The sequence below is a fragment of the Schistocerca piceifrons genome, chromosome 8 (assembly GCF_021461385.2).
Source record: "Schistocerca piceifrons isolate TAMUIC-IGC-003096 chromosome 8, iqSchPice1.1, whole genome shotgun sequence".
Taxonomy (NCBI): domain Eukaryota; kingdom Metazoa; phylum Arthropoda; class Insecta; order Orthoptera; family Acrididae; genus Schistocerca; species Schistocerca piceifrons.
The window spans coordinates 6,042,558-6,060,435 of record NC_060145.1 but is presented as its reverse complement, the minus strand read 5'-3'; the positions used below and the strand labels follow the sequence as shown (position 1 = coordinate 6,060,435).

Sequence of the window (17,878 nt, the reverse complement as noted above, 5' to 3'; positions counted from 1 at the left end):
GTGCTGTTCCAGGACATAGATAGCCTCAGCAATTCTGTTGTTCCACTGTTTCGGGACATGGGTAGCCTCAGCAATTCTGTTCATGTGTAAGATGGAATTTAAAAGTGGATTTGGGCGGCAATGAGAATTTGGATCAAAGAGGGAGGGGTGCCAAGGAAATCCGTGCAGTTGTGTGAACTGCTGTGCCAGTGGCTTAGTGGCTAATGCACCTGCTTAGTAAGCAGGTGACCCGGGTTCGATTCCTGTCATTGGTACAAATGTTCACTTGCCACTCTGGTCTGTATACATAAAATCATATCTTCCCTTTCCTGCACTATGTGGTCCCCTATTCCACCAACGCACCCAGTGTTTTTACTTCTCTCTTTTTCTGCTATCTCCACCCCCCCTCCCCTCCACCAACCTCTCCCTTGCCCCTCTGTGTGACCTCCTGCCTGCACCTAGCTGCCCTACCCTCTCTCCACCTTGTCCGTGAATGCTCCCAGCAGCACTTCACCATCCCCCATGCCTACTCTGCTCTCCCTCCCCCTCCCCACCCCAGCCTCCTCCTACCCCCACCCAACTGCCTCTCTCATCATGCACTGCTGCTGCATTGACAAGGGCATTGTTGGTAGCGAGTAGCAACTTTCCTATCCTTTTAATAATATTGCTAAAATCATATATGTATGAGACCAATAAAGTGTCTGAAATTGTGCCACTTCGTTTGTATTAGTACGTGCACCTGGATTTCAGGCTGGACCCTCCACTTACAGTGAGTGCTCAGGTGCTATTCCAGAACATAGAGAGCCTCAGCAAGTCTGTTTGTGTGTAAGGGGAAATTTAAAATAGACTGGAGAGGCAGTTAGAATTTGGATCATGGAGGGAGGCATGCCAGGGTAATCTACGCAGTTGTGTGAAACGCTGTGCCGAGGTGACTTACTAGGTAATGCAGCTGCCTAGTAAGCAAGAGATCTGGGTTGAATTTCTGGCTTTTGAACAGATTTTCACTCTCTGCTTTAGTCTACATTCATAAAATCATACTTGTATGAGACCAGTAAAGTCTCTAAACATGTATAATGTCATATATAAAAACAAAGATGAGGTGACTTACCGAACAAAAGCGCTGGCAGGTCGATAGACACACAAACAAACACAAACATACACACAAAATTCAAGCTTTCGCAACAAACTGTTGCCTCATCAGGAAAGAGGGAAGGAGAGGGGAAGACGAAAGGAAGTGGGTTTTAAGGGAGAGGGTAAGGAGTCATTCCAATCCCGGGAGCGGAAAGACTTACCTTAGGGGGAAAAAAGGACAGGTATACACTCGCACACACGCACATATCCATCCACACATACAGACACAAGCAGACATATTTAAATACCATTACATGTATAATGTCAGTTATATTAACAATTACAGTCAGTTTAATTTGATAGATTTACTTCGTTAGCATTTCATTCTGGATTAATTTTCCTTTTTGTTTCATCCGAAGGTCACCATAATGTTCTAAAGCTGGTTAAAAGCTTGTAACATTTTTACCTGGGATTCTAATACATGAACAGGAACCAAATTTCTCATTTGCAACTCACATAGTAAATCATTACAGTCTCTCATAATAAAATTAAGTATTGATCTTGGTTCAGAATCAAGTAGTGTTTTCAGAATGACAACATTTTCGCTTTTCTGTGTTACCTTTACTTAAATAGCAGTATTAATGTTTATACTCAGAATCCATACATGTATGAGAACTTTTGTTGCAATCGTGTTCAAATGTAACAACTGTTTGTAAGATGATAGATTTTAATGCTATTTCCTCCTGTGTTTCACAGAATTCTCAAATTTTAAGCAGTGCAATAGATTATTTTAGTGGTTAGTTCACAGTTTCTCATGTATCTCTTGAACTAGTGCCCCATCAGCCAAATGTCACGTGATAGTTAGAGCAACATCTATGCTCAATACTGTATCAAGAGCTTCGGCATATTGGGAAATCTCAAACTTGTGTGAATGCGATTATTGTTTGCTCAGTCCTGCCCTTATGAATTCTCCAAAATAAATCTGCATGTGCCCTCGATAAACAAATCTTCATCTATAAATGAACGCTGACGTGTATAATAGTCTATTAAACAACCTAAAAATGTTAATCTCAGCAGCAACAGTTTAATATGTGAATATAAGATGACCCTGTATTTTTCGAATGACAGATTTGGCAAAAAACCGAGTCTTATAATCACGTAAATACAGTACTGCCGTACCTTAAACATTATAGAATTTTCAAATATCTTTTTTGTGTGATTCATTAGATATAACACATTTCACCTCAATTTTTTAAAATTAAAATGGACCATTGTCTTGTATTCTTTAGGTAAATCTCATTAGATTCATATAAACTGTTTGAGGGAAGAGAAACCTGCATGGCATGAGGTGTGAAAATCTATTTTTCCATGTTGGCAGCTATGCTTTTTTACATTTGTTCATTTTCATTTTGTTTAGATTCGTCAAGCAGACTACAACAGTGATCCCGGTATCCAGGAATTTGGAATTTCGGTCAGTAGTCAGTTTGAAAGTGTCAATGCAAGAATTTTGGATGCACCACAAATAATGTATGCTAATGTAAGTCCATTTATAAATTCTTTTCTGGTGTTGAAAATTCTAGGAAACTTGAGTAAAATGAATGTTTCTGTGCTTTCTTCCCTCGACTTGTCATCTGTGTTGCAGCTTACCTGAATTTTTTTGTCATGTGTGCCAATACTGCAGCTTATTTAAGTTAAGATTTCCATTAAACAAATTGTAGCTGGAATGACTGAGTTGGATGCTGTTAAAGTAACAATCTCACTTCTGATACTGTGACCAGTTTCTTCGAGTTTATTGTTAGTTAACTTTCTTTCATCAGTACTGTGACTATTTTTAGAAAATATAGTTTATAGTTTGAAACCTTTTTTGCCAGCAATGATATAGAATTTTTCATGTGTTATTATACTTATAAGACATATACCCCCCTATTTGTGGAAGCAACATGAAATACAACTCATCTACAAATTAAGAGTAATCAATATTGTTACAAGTTAACCCACTGACTTTTACAGGGAGAGATGTAGTCCCTCTAATTAGTCTCAAACAATTCTTGAAAGTTGCAGTCGAAATAACAATGGTAAACAGTCTTCCACACTGTATATCACCTTTCAATTTTCCATATCAAAGAGTCTCACACACCATTTTGTCTGTAAGTTATGGAGATCAAAGTTCATACAACAGTGTTATGGGGTAAGCCTCTTGCCACGATTCATTAAATTTAAACACTTCTAGCATGCTGTCCTTAGCAGCTGTTGAATCATTGACAGTTACAAAGACCTTATTACTTTGAACACATTGCTGCTTGCATTCTGTCCATAAAAAGTGACAGTAATGGTTTGGTTAAGTTTTCGGACTAGATAATTCCTTTGATATCCTGGAGCCATTAGTTAGTTAGTTAGTTAGTTGGTTGGTTGGTTGCATGTTCCATTGATCAGTTGCACAGTACAGTAGCCGTTATGATGTGGAACGTGTCAAGTGCACAAGACATGCACTATAAAACAAGATTTTTTAATATGTATATATTACAATACAGAGTTAGGGATTAATATTTCTATTATTTACCCCATTATCTTAAATGGCACAAAATGCATATACTATATTTATAGATTTGTTTATTCCTGTTCAAGAATTCATCTATGGTATAGACATTTGTTAGACATTTGTGGAGAAAGTCAACACACTGTTCTTGAACATTCTACTGTGTGATATCCAATTCACTTTTCCGTTGACTATCCATGTCAACAATATGGATCACTAACCTACTATAAAGGCAGGGAAATAGGAGGTGGCTCTCTTCTGTCCTTTATTTGAATTTAGCTAATTTAGAATTCAATATTTAAACCTCCCACTAATTTTTTAACTTTAATACAATTTAAATTTTTACAAATTTATCAGCTGTTATGTACATTTTTCTAATTTACCTGTGCTAGATATCCTTTTATTTTGGATGACTTGATCAAATTTTGAAAATAATGATTTCCAGACCGTCACTGATGTTAATAGATTTAGTGTGCTGCTTTGAATGTTTAAAGTGTAAAAAATTATGTGTTATCATCTGTCCAAATTCATACATTGAGTGAATACTGCAATTGCAATAGTGACCATACGAAACTGGAATGTTGGATAGTCTAATGTCTGGCATCAGTTTCCATTATACTGGGATTGAACTATGCGCATATGAGCTTTTAGTCCACTTTCACTACCTCTTGGTATTTTAATGTTATTGTGATTACATGCTTACTGAGTTGAGCATTGGAAGTACCATCTACGAGTTTGATACACCCCTAAACTATGATAGATGGAAGTTCAAAACATATATGGGGATGGAACTTGGATAAACTAAAGGAAACAGAGGTTGTTAAGAGTTTCAGGGGAAGCATCAGACAATGTTGGAATGAAATGGGGGAAAGGAATAGAATGGAAAGTGAATGGGTAGATCTTAGAGATGAAACAGATAAGGCAGCAGAGGATCACATAGGTAAAAAGGCATGACCTAATATAATCCTTGGACAGCAGAGAAGATAATGAGTATAATTGAAGAAAAGATAAAATATAAAAATGCAGCAAATGATGTATGCAAAAGGGAATACAGATGTTCAAAAAGTGAGGTTGGCAAATAGTACAAAATAGTTAAGCAGGAATGACAAGTGGACAAATGCATGGATGTAGAAGCCTTTATAATGAGGGAAAGGTAGATACCAAGGAAGAGACCTTTGGAGAAAAAAAGGAGCAAATATTTAGAGCTCAGCTGGCAAGCCAGTACTGATAAAAGAAGGGAAAGGGGAAAGATGGAAGCACTATACTCCGTGAACATTAATAAAATGGACAAACTGCAGGGACGAATTCCTGGCTGGAAATGGAAGAAAAAAATCCTATGAACATGTGTCCTGAAATGTATGGTCAGCGTCTAACTACAACAAATTGTCCCAGAACACAGTACAGAACTCTTCGCATCCACGTCATAACAGATGTTCAAAGTGGCCTCAATGGGATTGCAGGTGATTTGGATAGTAGTGGTTGTCATGCAGGATACACATAATCATACTTTGGTTTACACCATGTTGGTGGGCCACTTTCCTGGAGCTTGTACTAGGGTTCATCTTAATATCCTGTAGAACCCAGTCCTCGAAGCCTGGTGTACGCTCAGTACACTGCCTCCCTGGACGTCCATCTGTCTGAAAAGACCCATGATCACGGAAATGTCCAAAAAAGGGCTTGAAATGTTGTGTGACGTGCTTGGTGTGTGTGAGGGTACTTGTTTTGGTATAGCGGTACAGCCTCTCGACTGCCTCCATTGGCTTGGCCACACCCAAACATCATCTTGGCTTGTCCCTAACATGGATACTGAACCATTCCACTGCTTACAGTATGCTGCACCAATCTCACAATACATAATACACAAAGAATACATGGCATGTGGTCAAAGGAACTGACATTTGTCAGCACCATCTACTGTGGCAACGATGCATTTCCGGACATGTGTTCGTCAGACTCTTTTTCCTCCATTGCCAGTCAGGAATCCGCACTTGCAGCTTGTCAGTTTTATTAATGTTCAACCTGTATAGAGGGCCCCTACAAGAAAATCTAACTTGAAAACAGTATTGAAGAAATAGAAGAGGAAGAAGATAAAGATAAGAAGCATAATATACAATATGAAGAATTCAACAGAGCTCCAAAATAGCTCAACCAAAACAAAGCCACTAGAATAGACGACACTCTTGGCAAAGCCAGGCACGGCAAAACTATTCTACCTGGTGTGGGAGATATACGAGACAGGCAAAATACCCTCAGACATCAGGACTTCTCTCCGTCTGAACAGGCTTCAGAAGGCCCAGCAGTGCCGGCCAATTGCCATGTTATCCTCTGCCAATAGGGATCACTGGATGTGGATATGGAGGGGCTCTCCCAACTGTTGTCAGATTTCATGACTGAAGTGGCTGCTTCTCGTGAAGTAGCTCCTCAGTTGGCCTCATAAGGGTTGAGTGTAGCCAGTTTGTCAGCAGCTCTCAGCAAATATGGACAATCACCCCTCCAAGTGCTAGCCAAGTCTGACGGTGCTAACTTCAGTGATCTGTTGAGAACCTGTGTTACCACAGCAGGAAGGCTGTTCATTAGGCTTCAGGAAGAGAGTAATAATTCTATTTACGAAGAAGGCTGATGGTGACAGGTGTGATTACTTCTGAACCATCAGTTTAATATTTTCATGGTTGCACAATACTGATGTGGATTACTTACAAGGAATGGGAAATGATACTGCACGATATTGTTAAGCCAGTTTTCGTATGGGTGAAATATGGACACACAAAAAAAGGTGGGCGGGGGGGGGGGGGGGGGGGGGAGTCATGATGAAGATGGAGTTGCCTGGTGGTGAAGGGAGTCAGCACAGTCTGAGAAAAGAAACACATTTCTTGGCACAGTTGTCAATAGAGGGATAGCAAAGTGGCTGGGGATGAAACAGTAATGTGAATCTCCTGGTACATCTGGTGCTCACTAAACCTCATTGTACTGAAAACACCTTACTGCACTTAGTAATTCAGATGCTGATATGGGGGAGTGGGTGGGATGGGGAGGGGGGGGGGGGGTGGATGAACCAGGCATCTTGGCATCAGCCTTTATAAAACTGTAACAAAAATTCTTTGAGGAAATTAGCGTGATGAGGGGCTGCAGGAGATGAAGTAGAACCTCTCACATTTCCTGAACTGTGGGGAGTTGAATTCAGGTGAACTCTAGTGAAGTACAGCAGCTAATGACACAAGCCCCGCAGCATTGCGTGAGGCAAGGTGCCGAGAGCATGGACAGGAGATGCTGCCTCATTGAAGCAGGCACAGAGACTACACAAGAGATAATTGTGAGTCCAAAACTCCTGGGAAGTGTGGCAGTCAAAGATCTATTTGTGGCAGAATACGGGTGCTGGAGAAATGTGGAAACACGTTGACCAACAGGAGCTTCACTGATCACTGGTTTCTGGCTGATGTGGCGTGTCATTTGTTGCTGTCAGTAGAGGCAAACAAAGAGAGTTGCCACACACGTTCCCTCTTCTGTGAGGGGAAACACTGGTGCTAACAGAGCAGAGAGACGCTTGAAACTGACTGAGGGTGCCTGCTGGGTGACATCTCGAAGCAGCTGTGTGGGTCAGGAAGTGGTGGAGGATGGCGCCACCTGTCAGGCACTCCGAGGTGCGCAGCGCCTGCTGCGATGTAGAAGAAGGACCACGCGTGTTAAGGGGCACGTGCATAGGTTGCCATTTCTGTGCCAGTGCAAGTGCTGTAGTCTCCGGTGAGAGGAGGGTCTTGGGTAATTCCTGTACATGGTGCAGAGTGCGTGTAAAATTATATCACATTGTATCACTGTTCTAACTGTTCTGGGAATAGCAGCTGTGGCAGCTACTCCATGTCAGGGATAGCAGGTGCCTGTGTGGGGTAGGTGCAGTGTCTTTTTTGGCTAGAGGCTGTGAAAACAGCTATTTAGTCTTGGCATCAGGGTCCCAGCCACTGGGAGGTGTGGTGGTCGGGTAGTTGACAGACAATGAGTTGGGGCCAGTGTTGGGGGTAGTGTCAGCTGGCAGTGTGTTGGAAGCAGCATCGGGTGGCACCACCCTGTAGCGTTCTGGCGTGCATCACCTTTGGTATGGTGTTATTGGCACTGTGACTGGGGCCAGCCATAGGAGGCAACGGTATGGTGCTCATTGGCTGGGGGCAGCTTAATGACACAGGCTGGGTTGAGCTTGTCTGAGGAGACAGTGTACGCCAATGTACTTTGGGTGGAGCGGTGGCTCGTATGCATTTGCCCGAAGCGTGATGTGAGTACATGTTGTGAGATTGTGGTAGGTGAAGGTGCAGTGGTTGCTGTGACATTGTGGTGGTACTGTTAACAGCTGGGCTGTGTGCCTTGGAACTGTTCCGTGGAACCTGGGACATTGCTGTCAGGAAGAAGTGGGGCTCACTGGTTGCTTTATGTGCAATCCACAGGTCGAGAAGTACCAGTGACAGATCATTCGAAAAAATAACACGTAACTACAGCTTTAAATTTGTGGTTGAACCATTCCACCATGCATTTGGCAAAAAACTGATAGCTGTAAGGGCAGTGGGTATAGCCACAGGTGTCTGTCCTACATGGAAGAATGTAGGAGGGAATTGGCACCTGCGATCTGAAGAGATGTTGCAGTGGCATCCAAAACAGGACACCCGGGTCCAAATGAAGGCTGTGCACACTGTTTTGGCTGAAATATCAGGGATTGGAGTAGTCTCTGGAGAGCACATAAATTGGTTAACAGTTGTCAACAGGTGTTGACAGCCAATGGAATAAGATAGTGGGTGGATGACATCAAGGTGTATGTGTGTGAACTGATGGTGTGGAGGGAAGGTGGCAATAGGAGCATGTTGTGCTATCTGACCTTTGTGTGCTGGCACAGTATACATGCTTGGATCCAGTTGCTCCAGTCACATTGAATGCTGGCCAGACGATATATTGTATCGTAAGGGTGACAGATGCACAGACACTCAGGTGTGCAAGGCCATGAACACAGTCAGGGACCATTTTTGGAAGGTGGAGGGGAGAAAGGAGTTGGAGCGATTGCCAGAACCGTTAGGTTGTGAAGGGTCTACAAGAATGTTGCACCTTATTTAGTGGTCAGTGCTGGGTATTGCTATTAACTGCAGGCTGAGCCCGGACTCAGCTTCCTGAAGGGGCCACCCTCTTGAACAGCAGCAAGAGTATTGTAATCTAGGAGGTGGATGATGACACAGGAATGGCTAAGGCAATCTGCCACAGCGTTGTCAATGCTGGTGACATGCTGGATGTTGGTAGTGAATTATGCAATGTACTCATTTAGTATAAACTGTAGGAGTGAGATCTTATATATGTCGTTCCTACAAAAAGCCATTGTGATGGAATGGTGGTGTCTAAAGTTACTAAAGATGCATCTCTACACTGAAGGTTGGAAATATTGAATGGGTTCATGGGTTATGAATAGCTCACAGTCGTATGCGCACCAGCAGCATTGTACATCAGAGAGCTTGGAAGAAATGAAGGTGAGCAGTAACCAGATGTTATTCACATGTTTCTGCAGGATGGGTCCAATATTTGTGTGGCTCATGTTGGTGCCAATTGAAAGGGCAGCAGTAGGGTAGGATTGGGTCATATTGCAAGGGAGGCAGTAGGGTGGGTTTGGGGCAAAACAGCAACATTGGTGAGGTCTTGTTTTGTCCTCTCAAAGCTCTTGATCATGGCATGTGTCCAAGGAAGCTGTTTTTTATCTTTCTTTTACCATCACAAAGTTGGGGGTGGCAGCATCCTTGAGATATTGACAGAAAAAATTGACCGTGCCTACAAAACGCCGGATGCTGTTGCTACTGGTTGTACCTTCTCAGAGAGGAAGCAGAAGCTGGGGCAGTGACTGAGTGCTTGAGAAATTCCACCTTGTTTGTCCCAAAAACACAATTTTCGGCATTGAGGATCACCTCAGCTTTCTGTAGGTTCTTGAACATGTTGGTGGGAGTATGATGATGATGATGATGATGATGATGATGAAGTTTGGTTTGTGGGGTGCTCAACTGCATGGTCATCAGTGCCTGTACAAAGTCACAACTTCTGCACAGTTCAATTGAGCACTGTCACGAATGATGATGAGGAGGAGGAGGAGGAGGAAATGATGAAGACAACATGAACACCCAGCCTGGTTGGGAATCGAACCCGGGACCCCGTGATCCAGAGGCAGCAAGACTAGCCACTAGACCATGAGCTGTGGACATTTGATGGGAGTAGAAGAGTACACCATTGAAATAGCCAGAATATAGTGCTGCATCCCATAGGATGTTGTCTAACAATTGCTGCAAGATTTGTATAGTATGGAAGCTGAATGTCATTAACACACTTTTAAACAGGCCAAAGAGCCTTGTTAGTGCTATTTTCTTGATGTCCACCAGAGCAACAAGAATTTGTTTGTAGGCCTTTGCACAGACTATCCTACTGAAGATAGTTTCTCCCGAGATGGCACTGTCGTAGGGTAGCAGTCAGAAATGGTGCAGGTGTAGAATTTATGTTGATCGCCACACAGGCACCAGGAACCATTCTTTTTGGGAATAGAGTGAAGAACTGAGATCTGAGGGCTTTTCAGGCAGCAGGAAACCAGGGGTGGTGCCAATATAATGGACGGTTCCATGCTGTAATTCCTGGCAGCCACTGAATGGTGGGGTGAGAAGGGGAAATTCTTCAAGGGGCTCAGCAGATAGGCCTAAAATTGTCAGCTGTTTCATGGCAAAACACATGGCTGACAGACCAGCCATAGGTGCTGCCTCGTAAATGATGCTTCGCTAAGTTGGCCAGTAGGAAGTAATGGCTGAGAAAATTGACGCCCAGAATGGGGCCAGCACACTGCAGTAAGTTTGTGATGGTCATCAAAGGGGAAGCTAGAACTGCTCTGGCAGGGGCCGATGTCGTGCAAGTGGAAGCGGTCAGTACCTGGCAGAGGGTGGTCGAGGCGTACACAGGTGACACTGGCTCTAACTGCTGCCACCTCAGAGCTTGGGTGCACTATAATCTGGCAGAGGACAGGGGCAGGGATGCTAGATGGAGGTCACTAATGGTGGGGGGGGGGGGGGGGGGGGTGACTGACGCGACGTGCACGGAGGCTCGGGATGGGGCAGTGGGTACAGGAGAACAGCCACCATGCTGGCAGCTGGCAGTGGCATCGGTGGAATGATACCCAGTGGTATGCATTACAGCCGTGGCTGGGAAAGAATTCAGAGTCTCAAACAGTTTGTCATCCAAGACGGTTGCATCGCCTAATGATAAATGGGTGTGTGAGGCCAGGACAGCCTGCATGGGGAGAGGACAGTGGACGAGCCAGCAGTTTAGAAACAGACCTACATGGAGGACGCACAGTTTGGGGAGTGCTTGGATGTGACTCAGCAACAGAGATAGCCGCATGTCACTACACTCATTTGGAGGATAATAAATCGCATGTCCGTTGCAAGTATGAAGCTGGAAATTATATGCTCTTTTAGTTTAATGTAGCTGCCTTATGGTTGGGGGGGGGGGGGGGGGGTGTGGGGGGTGTTTAATGACATCTTGAACCTGTACATTGGTGGTCAGGTGGAGGTGCCAACAGCTATCTTCAACTTCGTTGTATTGCCCGTGATAGAACACCCTGTGAAAACTGCCTTGATGGAAGCAAACCACAAGCCTGGATGCCACTGGTTGATGGGGCAAATGGGTGGCCACATGAGCAGGAGGAGGTTCAGCTGGGTGAGCTGGCACGAGGCCCATGGCCCTGTTGGCTATCAGAGCCAAGCTGTTCTTTAGTGCTGTCAGGTGTGTGTGGAATTCTAAAACCTCTTGAAGTGCTCCTGGACACAGGGTTGGGAGGAATAATGGGCTGGCTGGGGGTTCGTCGGGTGTGACAGCTGCAGTATTGGGGACATGCGGCAATAACATCAGGACACTCATAGTGTGGACCATCAATGAAATATCTATTGTGTGTTGCTGCAAAAGAGAGAGTTCAGCACGATGCCTGGTAAAACAGTGACGGGTCTGAGCATGTGGTGCTAAGGCTGTATTATGGTGTGTACAGTCCACTCAGCAAATGGTGGGGGTGGTGGATGGGTGAGGTTGTGGGATGAGAATGGTGGCGCAAGTTGAGAAAGGGGTGCAGGTGGAGAATGGTGGTGTACACTGAGGGTAGGGGGTGTGAGTGGGGGGTGGTGATGAGAAGTGCAAGCAGAGAGTGGGGGGGTGCGAGTGGAATGATGTGCACTGTCAACCTAATGGAAAGTAATTGCCCTCAGAAACACATAGTGCATGCCAAATGAATAAAGTAAAAAGCAGCATGATGTGGTAGTAAGACTCTTCAGGGGTCACCAATGAAGGAATGACTTAATGTTAACTCCACTTTTAAGGGCTGGTAAGTTTCCAGGCTTACACAAATATGGCAAGAATAAATAACAATTAACTAAATGCACTGAAGGAAACACATGAGGTGATTTGCATTATTTATTCCAGAAGACTTAACTACTACTAATACTAAAGAATAGGATAATGAATTTGCATTTTTGGAATTAAGGGGAGCCCTTGCTCATGTTGGAGTCTTTTAAACAGGACAGAGCAATTAACAGGTTACAGCATTTGGTGTGGCAACATTTGGTGACTCGAACAAACAAACACTGAAGAGGGGATTAGTGTAAGGTATCATGGGAACAGTGTTCATATAGGTGAAATGTGTACACAAATAAAAGCAGGGGAATGGGAATCAGGACAAAGATGGACTCACCTGGTGGTGAAGGATGTCAGCAGTGTCGGACAAAAGAAACATGTTTCTGGGTGCTCTTGGGGGTAAATGGATACCGAAGGGGCTGAGAATGAAATGGTAATGTAAGCCTCCTGGTACTTCTGGCACTCACTAGGCCTCACTGCACAGTAAACATTTTACTGCACTTAGGAATCCAGGTGCTGATACCGAGGATGGACATGCGTGGGGGGGGGGGGGGGGTATAGAATCATGACAAAAAGCCTTTGAGGAAACACAGCTTGAGGATGGAGCATGGGAGACATGGTAGAACCTCTCACATTCCAAACTGCTAGCAAGTACGGAAACTCAATACAAATGCAAACCCGTGCTGTTAACATGAACTCTGGTGAAGTGTGGCAGCTAATGTCAAAAGCCACATGGTGTTGTGTGAGGTGAGCTGTCAAGGGCATGGCCTTGGGATGATACCTTGGAACAGTCAAAGATCTCTCTGCAGCACAAGTGATCAGCATGGTTGGTGGAGAAACATGGTGACACATTGGCCAGCAGGCATGTTGCCTGCTGCCGTCAGTTGGGGTGAACAAAGGGAGTTTCCATAGGCTCAACAATAACCTTTGAAGATGGATCAGGAAGTTGGCACAATTCCTCAAAATGGAAATGATGATGATGAGCAGTGAATGAATCATGTCCACCATCAACCGATTCGTGACAGAGACCAAACCTTTTCATCGAAGTAATTACAAGCTCAGTTACAAAGATTTCAATTGCCATTATTTTTAATTATTGTAATAAGATGCAGGGAGGCTCTTGACAATGTGGGTCTCGTCTTCTCGTGGCCATTGGCGGTCAGTTAAAAGACTGCGTTGACCTGCACTGCAAAGCACTGCATCCACAGAGACGTAAGATGCCCCATTATCACAATCTTGTGAACTCCACATGAAACAGAAAACAAACAAAATTATATTAGGAAGTAAAGGTCTAATTGAGCTGTGTTGAGGCATGTTGTATGGTATGAATGGGTGCCAGACCCTGAAGAACCCCTTTGTGAAGTATGAGAGTTGTGTGTGTTAGTGTATCTGTAGATTGTAGATGACTCAAATGGTGTGTGTGTAGTGTAGTGCCATGTTTGTGTTGAAATGATGGCAGAAGGGAGAGGGTGAAGGCCTGTGCCTGTGCATAGCCTACTTGTCTCGAACAGCATCTAGGAGGCTGCCAAGCTTAATGTCCCCATCTGACGAACAGATCACTAGAAACAATCTCGCATGCTCTCACTTCATGAGAGACTGTCAAAAGGTATGGAATTGCAATGTAGCATACCCGGACAGTCACCCATCCAAGTACTGGCCACAGCTATTGTTCTTAACTTTGGTGATCTGACAGGAACTGGTGTATCCCCCGTGACACTGCCCTTGACTTTACCAAACATTGCTCAGACCAGAAAGGGCCAGTGTTACTGTCAATATTTGTACACTGCAAATAATCTGGCGTCTACCTGTAACATAAAATAGATACTTCTCTTAATTAAACATATCTTTATGCTTCACTTAAGCATGTGCTCAGACTGTCTCCCAACAGCTGCAAGAAACATTTGCATTCACCCAAATGTCATATGGAATGATTGGAGCTTCACTGTGCGGCTTCACGGTGTGGTGGCACACTGCAGGCCAAATTGATAGTAGGTGTGTGTGTCTCCGACGTTGGAGGTGAGGGTGCAAAACCTGCTCGGGGTGAGACAGGGGGCGAGGTCGGGAAACCAGCGAACGGTGGCGAACAGTCTTCGGCGGAAGAGGTGTGTGGTGAGGTTGATGGGACCACGTCTTTGTTCTCAATCAAGGATGGATCACCTGCAGAGTCTGACTGTGGCAGTGTGAGACCATCAGGGTCGACGAAAGCTGGTTTTAGGCAATACAGAGAAACTGTCTGTGTGTGGTCTTTAATCGTGATATCAAAAGTCATGTCCCCCCTGCCACAGGACCTTTTAGGGGACAAGATAAGGAGGTTGAAGAGGCTGCCTAACTGCATCATCAAGTAGCCTGACGTGGGAGCAGTAAGAGAGTTCAATGGGAACATACGTTCTGGGTGGTGAGTGACTGATGGGCAGGTGCAAACACATTTGTTGAAAATGTGTGCGCATCTGGCTAATGAAATCTGGTGAGGGGGGAAGATCCTCGCTAACCTGGGGAGGAATAAGTTCCCCCGGTAGGACCGGATTCTCGCCAGAAACAAATTTGGATATAGTCCCCTGTAGGTCAGGTTTATAGGTCGAGTGTAGACCAAGTAGCACCCACGGCAGAGCTTCTGACCAGAGACAATCGTGGCATCGAAGGGCCGTCTCGAGGGTGCGGTGCCATCTCTCCACCAACCCATTGCTTTGTAGGTTATAGGAGGTAGTGTGTATTTCTTTTAATACCGCAGATATTGCAGAGGATGGTGAAAAGGGAGGATTTGAACTGTCGACCCTGATTGGTGGTGAGAGTGGTCAGGCACTTGAACGAGCGATCCATGCGCCAATGAAAGCCTTGGCTACCATCTCGGAAGATAACGTTAGGGAGAGGGACAGCCTCGATCCAGCGAGACAAATGGTCTATATCTATGGCCCTCCGAAGGAGGAAGAGGCGGGATCAGATCAATATGTACGTGACAGAATCGTCCTGCAGCAGAGGTAGGGAGGTGTGGCGGCTGATTTTGTTGCGATGGCAAGCGAAGCAACACGCCGAGGTTTGACAGTCCCGTTTGATATTATTCCATACAAAACGTTCTGGCATGAGACGTGTAGTGGCTCGAACGCCTGGGTGGGCTAGGTTACGCAGGGTGTCGAAAAATTGTTGGCGCAGCCCGGATGGGAGCAAAGGGCGTAGTCTGCCGGTTGAAGAATCACATTGCACCTCGTCAGAAACGTCAGGAAGTTTTGCCTTTGTGAAAACAAGTGATGTTTACGGGTCTCATAGGAGAGTGGAGAGCCTGAGAATGTTCATCAGAAGCTTGGGGGGAGGCCAGATCGGAAAGATCAACAATGCGGGAAACAGCACTGATCCGCTAGAAGAAATCTGCAGCGACGTTATCTGCACCCTTGATGTAACAGATGTCCATTGTGAGTTGAGAAACTAGATCAAAGTGATGGTAACGACAAGTGGGTGTGTCCTCAGGTGGGTTGCTGAATGCTTCTGCTAGTGGTTTGTGATCGGAGAGGACGAAAAGCGAACATCCCTTGATATTGGGGCGGAAATGTTTGATTGCCTCGTAAACAGCAAGGAGCTCTCTACCAAATGCGGAGTATTTTCTCTGAACTGTAGATAGTTTCTTCGAGAAGAAATGAAGGGGAGAAACCGTGTCGCCCTTGCGTTGTTGCAACACTGCCCCCACCGCGATGTCACTGGCATCCGTAGTGATGAATAACTCGGGTGGGCGAGTGTCACCGCGTGAGCTAAAGAAGTCTTCAGAGCCTTGAAGGCCTCCAGCATTGGAACAGTCCAAGAGACGGGTTTGATACAGGAATTTTGTTTGCCTGATGGCGCGTCCATCAGTGGTGCCTCAACAGCGGCGGCGGAAGGCAGATGGCGAGGATAGTAATGGATAGTGCCGAGGAAATGGCGTAGCTGTTTGTAAGTAACATGAGATTTGGGAGGCTTTATTCCGTCAGCGGAGACGGTGTAACCTAGGAAGGAGACTGACGCCTGGCGCAACTGAAACTCGTCTTTGTTGACCTCGATACCGTTGGAGTTCAAAGTCTGGAGGACCGTAGACAGATGATTTTCATGTTCCTCCGCTGAGCTGCTGAAAATGAGAATGTCGTCCAGAGAAGCAAAGCAAAACTCGAACTGTCGCAAGATAGAGTCAATGAAACATTACCACTTTTGTGCCGCGTTCTTTAAGCCACTCGGCATGAAGTGGTTTTGGAATAAACCGAGCGGTATGATAATAGCTGTCTTAGGAATATCTTCTTGCGCCATGGGAATCTGGTGGTAGGCGTGTTTGCAGTCAATAACACTGAAAATTGTGGTATCTGATAACATATGAGTGAAGTCATTGATGTTTGGCACTGGGGGATTGTCCGTGACGGTACAAGCATTTAAGCACCTGTAATCGCTACACATTCGAAAAGATCCATCGTGTTTGGGGATGAGGTGGATTGGCGAAGACCATTTGCTGTCTGGAGGTTGCAGAACACCTGCCGCCAAAAGATCATAATCTGCTGCTGGGCCGCACGCAACTTGATAGGGTTTAGGCGTCAGACCTTATGCCTAATAGGAGGGCCGACAGTGGTAACTATCTTGTGTGTCATTCCATCAGTGACAGAAGAAACTGAGAAATGCACATAAGATTGGTTAACGTCCCGGTGCTGAGTCTTCGGACGAGCAGGGCGCGATGAGGCATAGCCGTTAAGCGCAAGTGGGGACAGGTAGCACGAAAGTCACATGTCTCTTGTTGTGCGCTTGCGTGGAGGGGGTGGGTGCGCGTGCAGCACTGAGCAAAGGGGAATGGGTGGCGACTGTCCACTGTTAACCTTGTACTGGACAACCGAGCGGGTGAGAGCAGTGCAGGAATCACACGTAGGGCCACAATGGCCACTGAGTCATGTGGCCAGTGAGCGAGAGAGGGGGAATGTTTATCAACACGCACAGCAGCTGTCTGAGAGGTGGGTGTGGCCACAATGTGCACGCTGCTGTCATTAGCAGCATTGTTTGAAACACATGGCACTGGATGAGGCGATCGCGATGGGGTTAGAACGTAACACGCAAGTAAAGTTTGTGGACTAACCTGGTGAGAGTTTGAGGTAGGCTTGGGCGAGCTATCTTGTTTAGGTGGCGGTGCCATGGAAATGCAGTTGCAGAAGCAAGATGCGAGCCGCGACGAGCTCACTGTAAGTGGTTGTTTCAGCTTCTTGTTGCCCAGGTGGAGTTGCATCGCTGAGTCGTGTTCTGACAGTAGGTCAGTAACGGAGGTCACAATGTTGCCCACGAGGGCGGAGCACTCGCGTAGGATATCGTATGTTGCGGTGGAAACAGAGCGTTGCACATAAGTGCAGGTGCACAGTATGTGAGTGTTCGTAGGATGGTGGAGCACTGAACCCTGTATGACGTTCAGAGATAATTCGTAATGAGACAGAAAATCCATACCGAGGATCGGTTCATCGATGTCGGCAATGTAGAACGCCCATGGAAAATTTAGAGAAGGAGATGGAGTCACCGTAACCTTTACTGAGCCTGAGGTACGTATTGTCGACGTGTTGAGAGCTCATAGAAGTGACTTTGTCTGTGAAGAAGCGGGTGGAGCCATCGAAGTAGGTATGATCGACATGTCAGCACCAGTGTTGACCAGAAAAGCTAGACCTGATGGAATGACGGTCGCATAGAGACGACCACTCGGCGGGGCGGACGAGTGAACGAAATGTAATTTAAGAGGACGCGTGCTAGGTTCCCCGCAGGACTCGGTGTTTGGGTGTTGGCGTGGCAACCTGCACTTCTTGGCGTCGTCGCTGAACACTTTATGGTACCAGCAGAAAGGGTGAGGAGGAGGTGGAGACTGTGACAGTGCGGGCGGCTTGTCCTCATTGATTTGTTCCGGTAAATAGACCGGTACGTAAGGTG

The 17,878-nt window shown here is 45.5% G+C and overlaps 1 protein-coding gene across 2 annotated transcripts in view; it reads left to right on the top strand.

Moving 5' to 3' along the window:
* LOC124712545 (protein argonaute-2-like) overlaps nt 1–17,878 on the top strand; it is a 303,522-nt gene that overhangs the window by 157,018 nt on the left and 128,626 nt on the right. For both annotated transcript variants that reach the window (XM_047242853.1, XM_047242854.1), the window contains exon 12: nt 2,468–2,587. In XM_047242853.1, the coding sequence (XP_047098809.1) occupies nt 2,468–2,587 (120 nt within the window). The remainder of the gene's footprint in view (nt 1–2,467; nt 2,588–17,878) is intronic.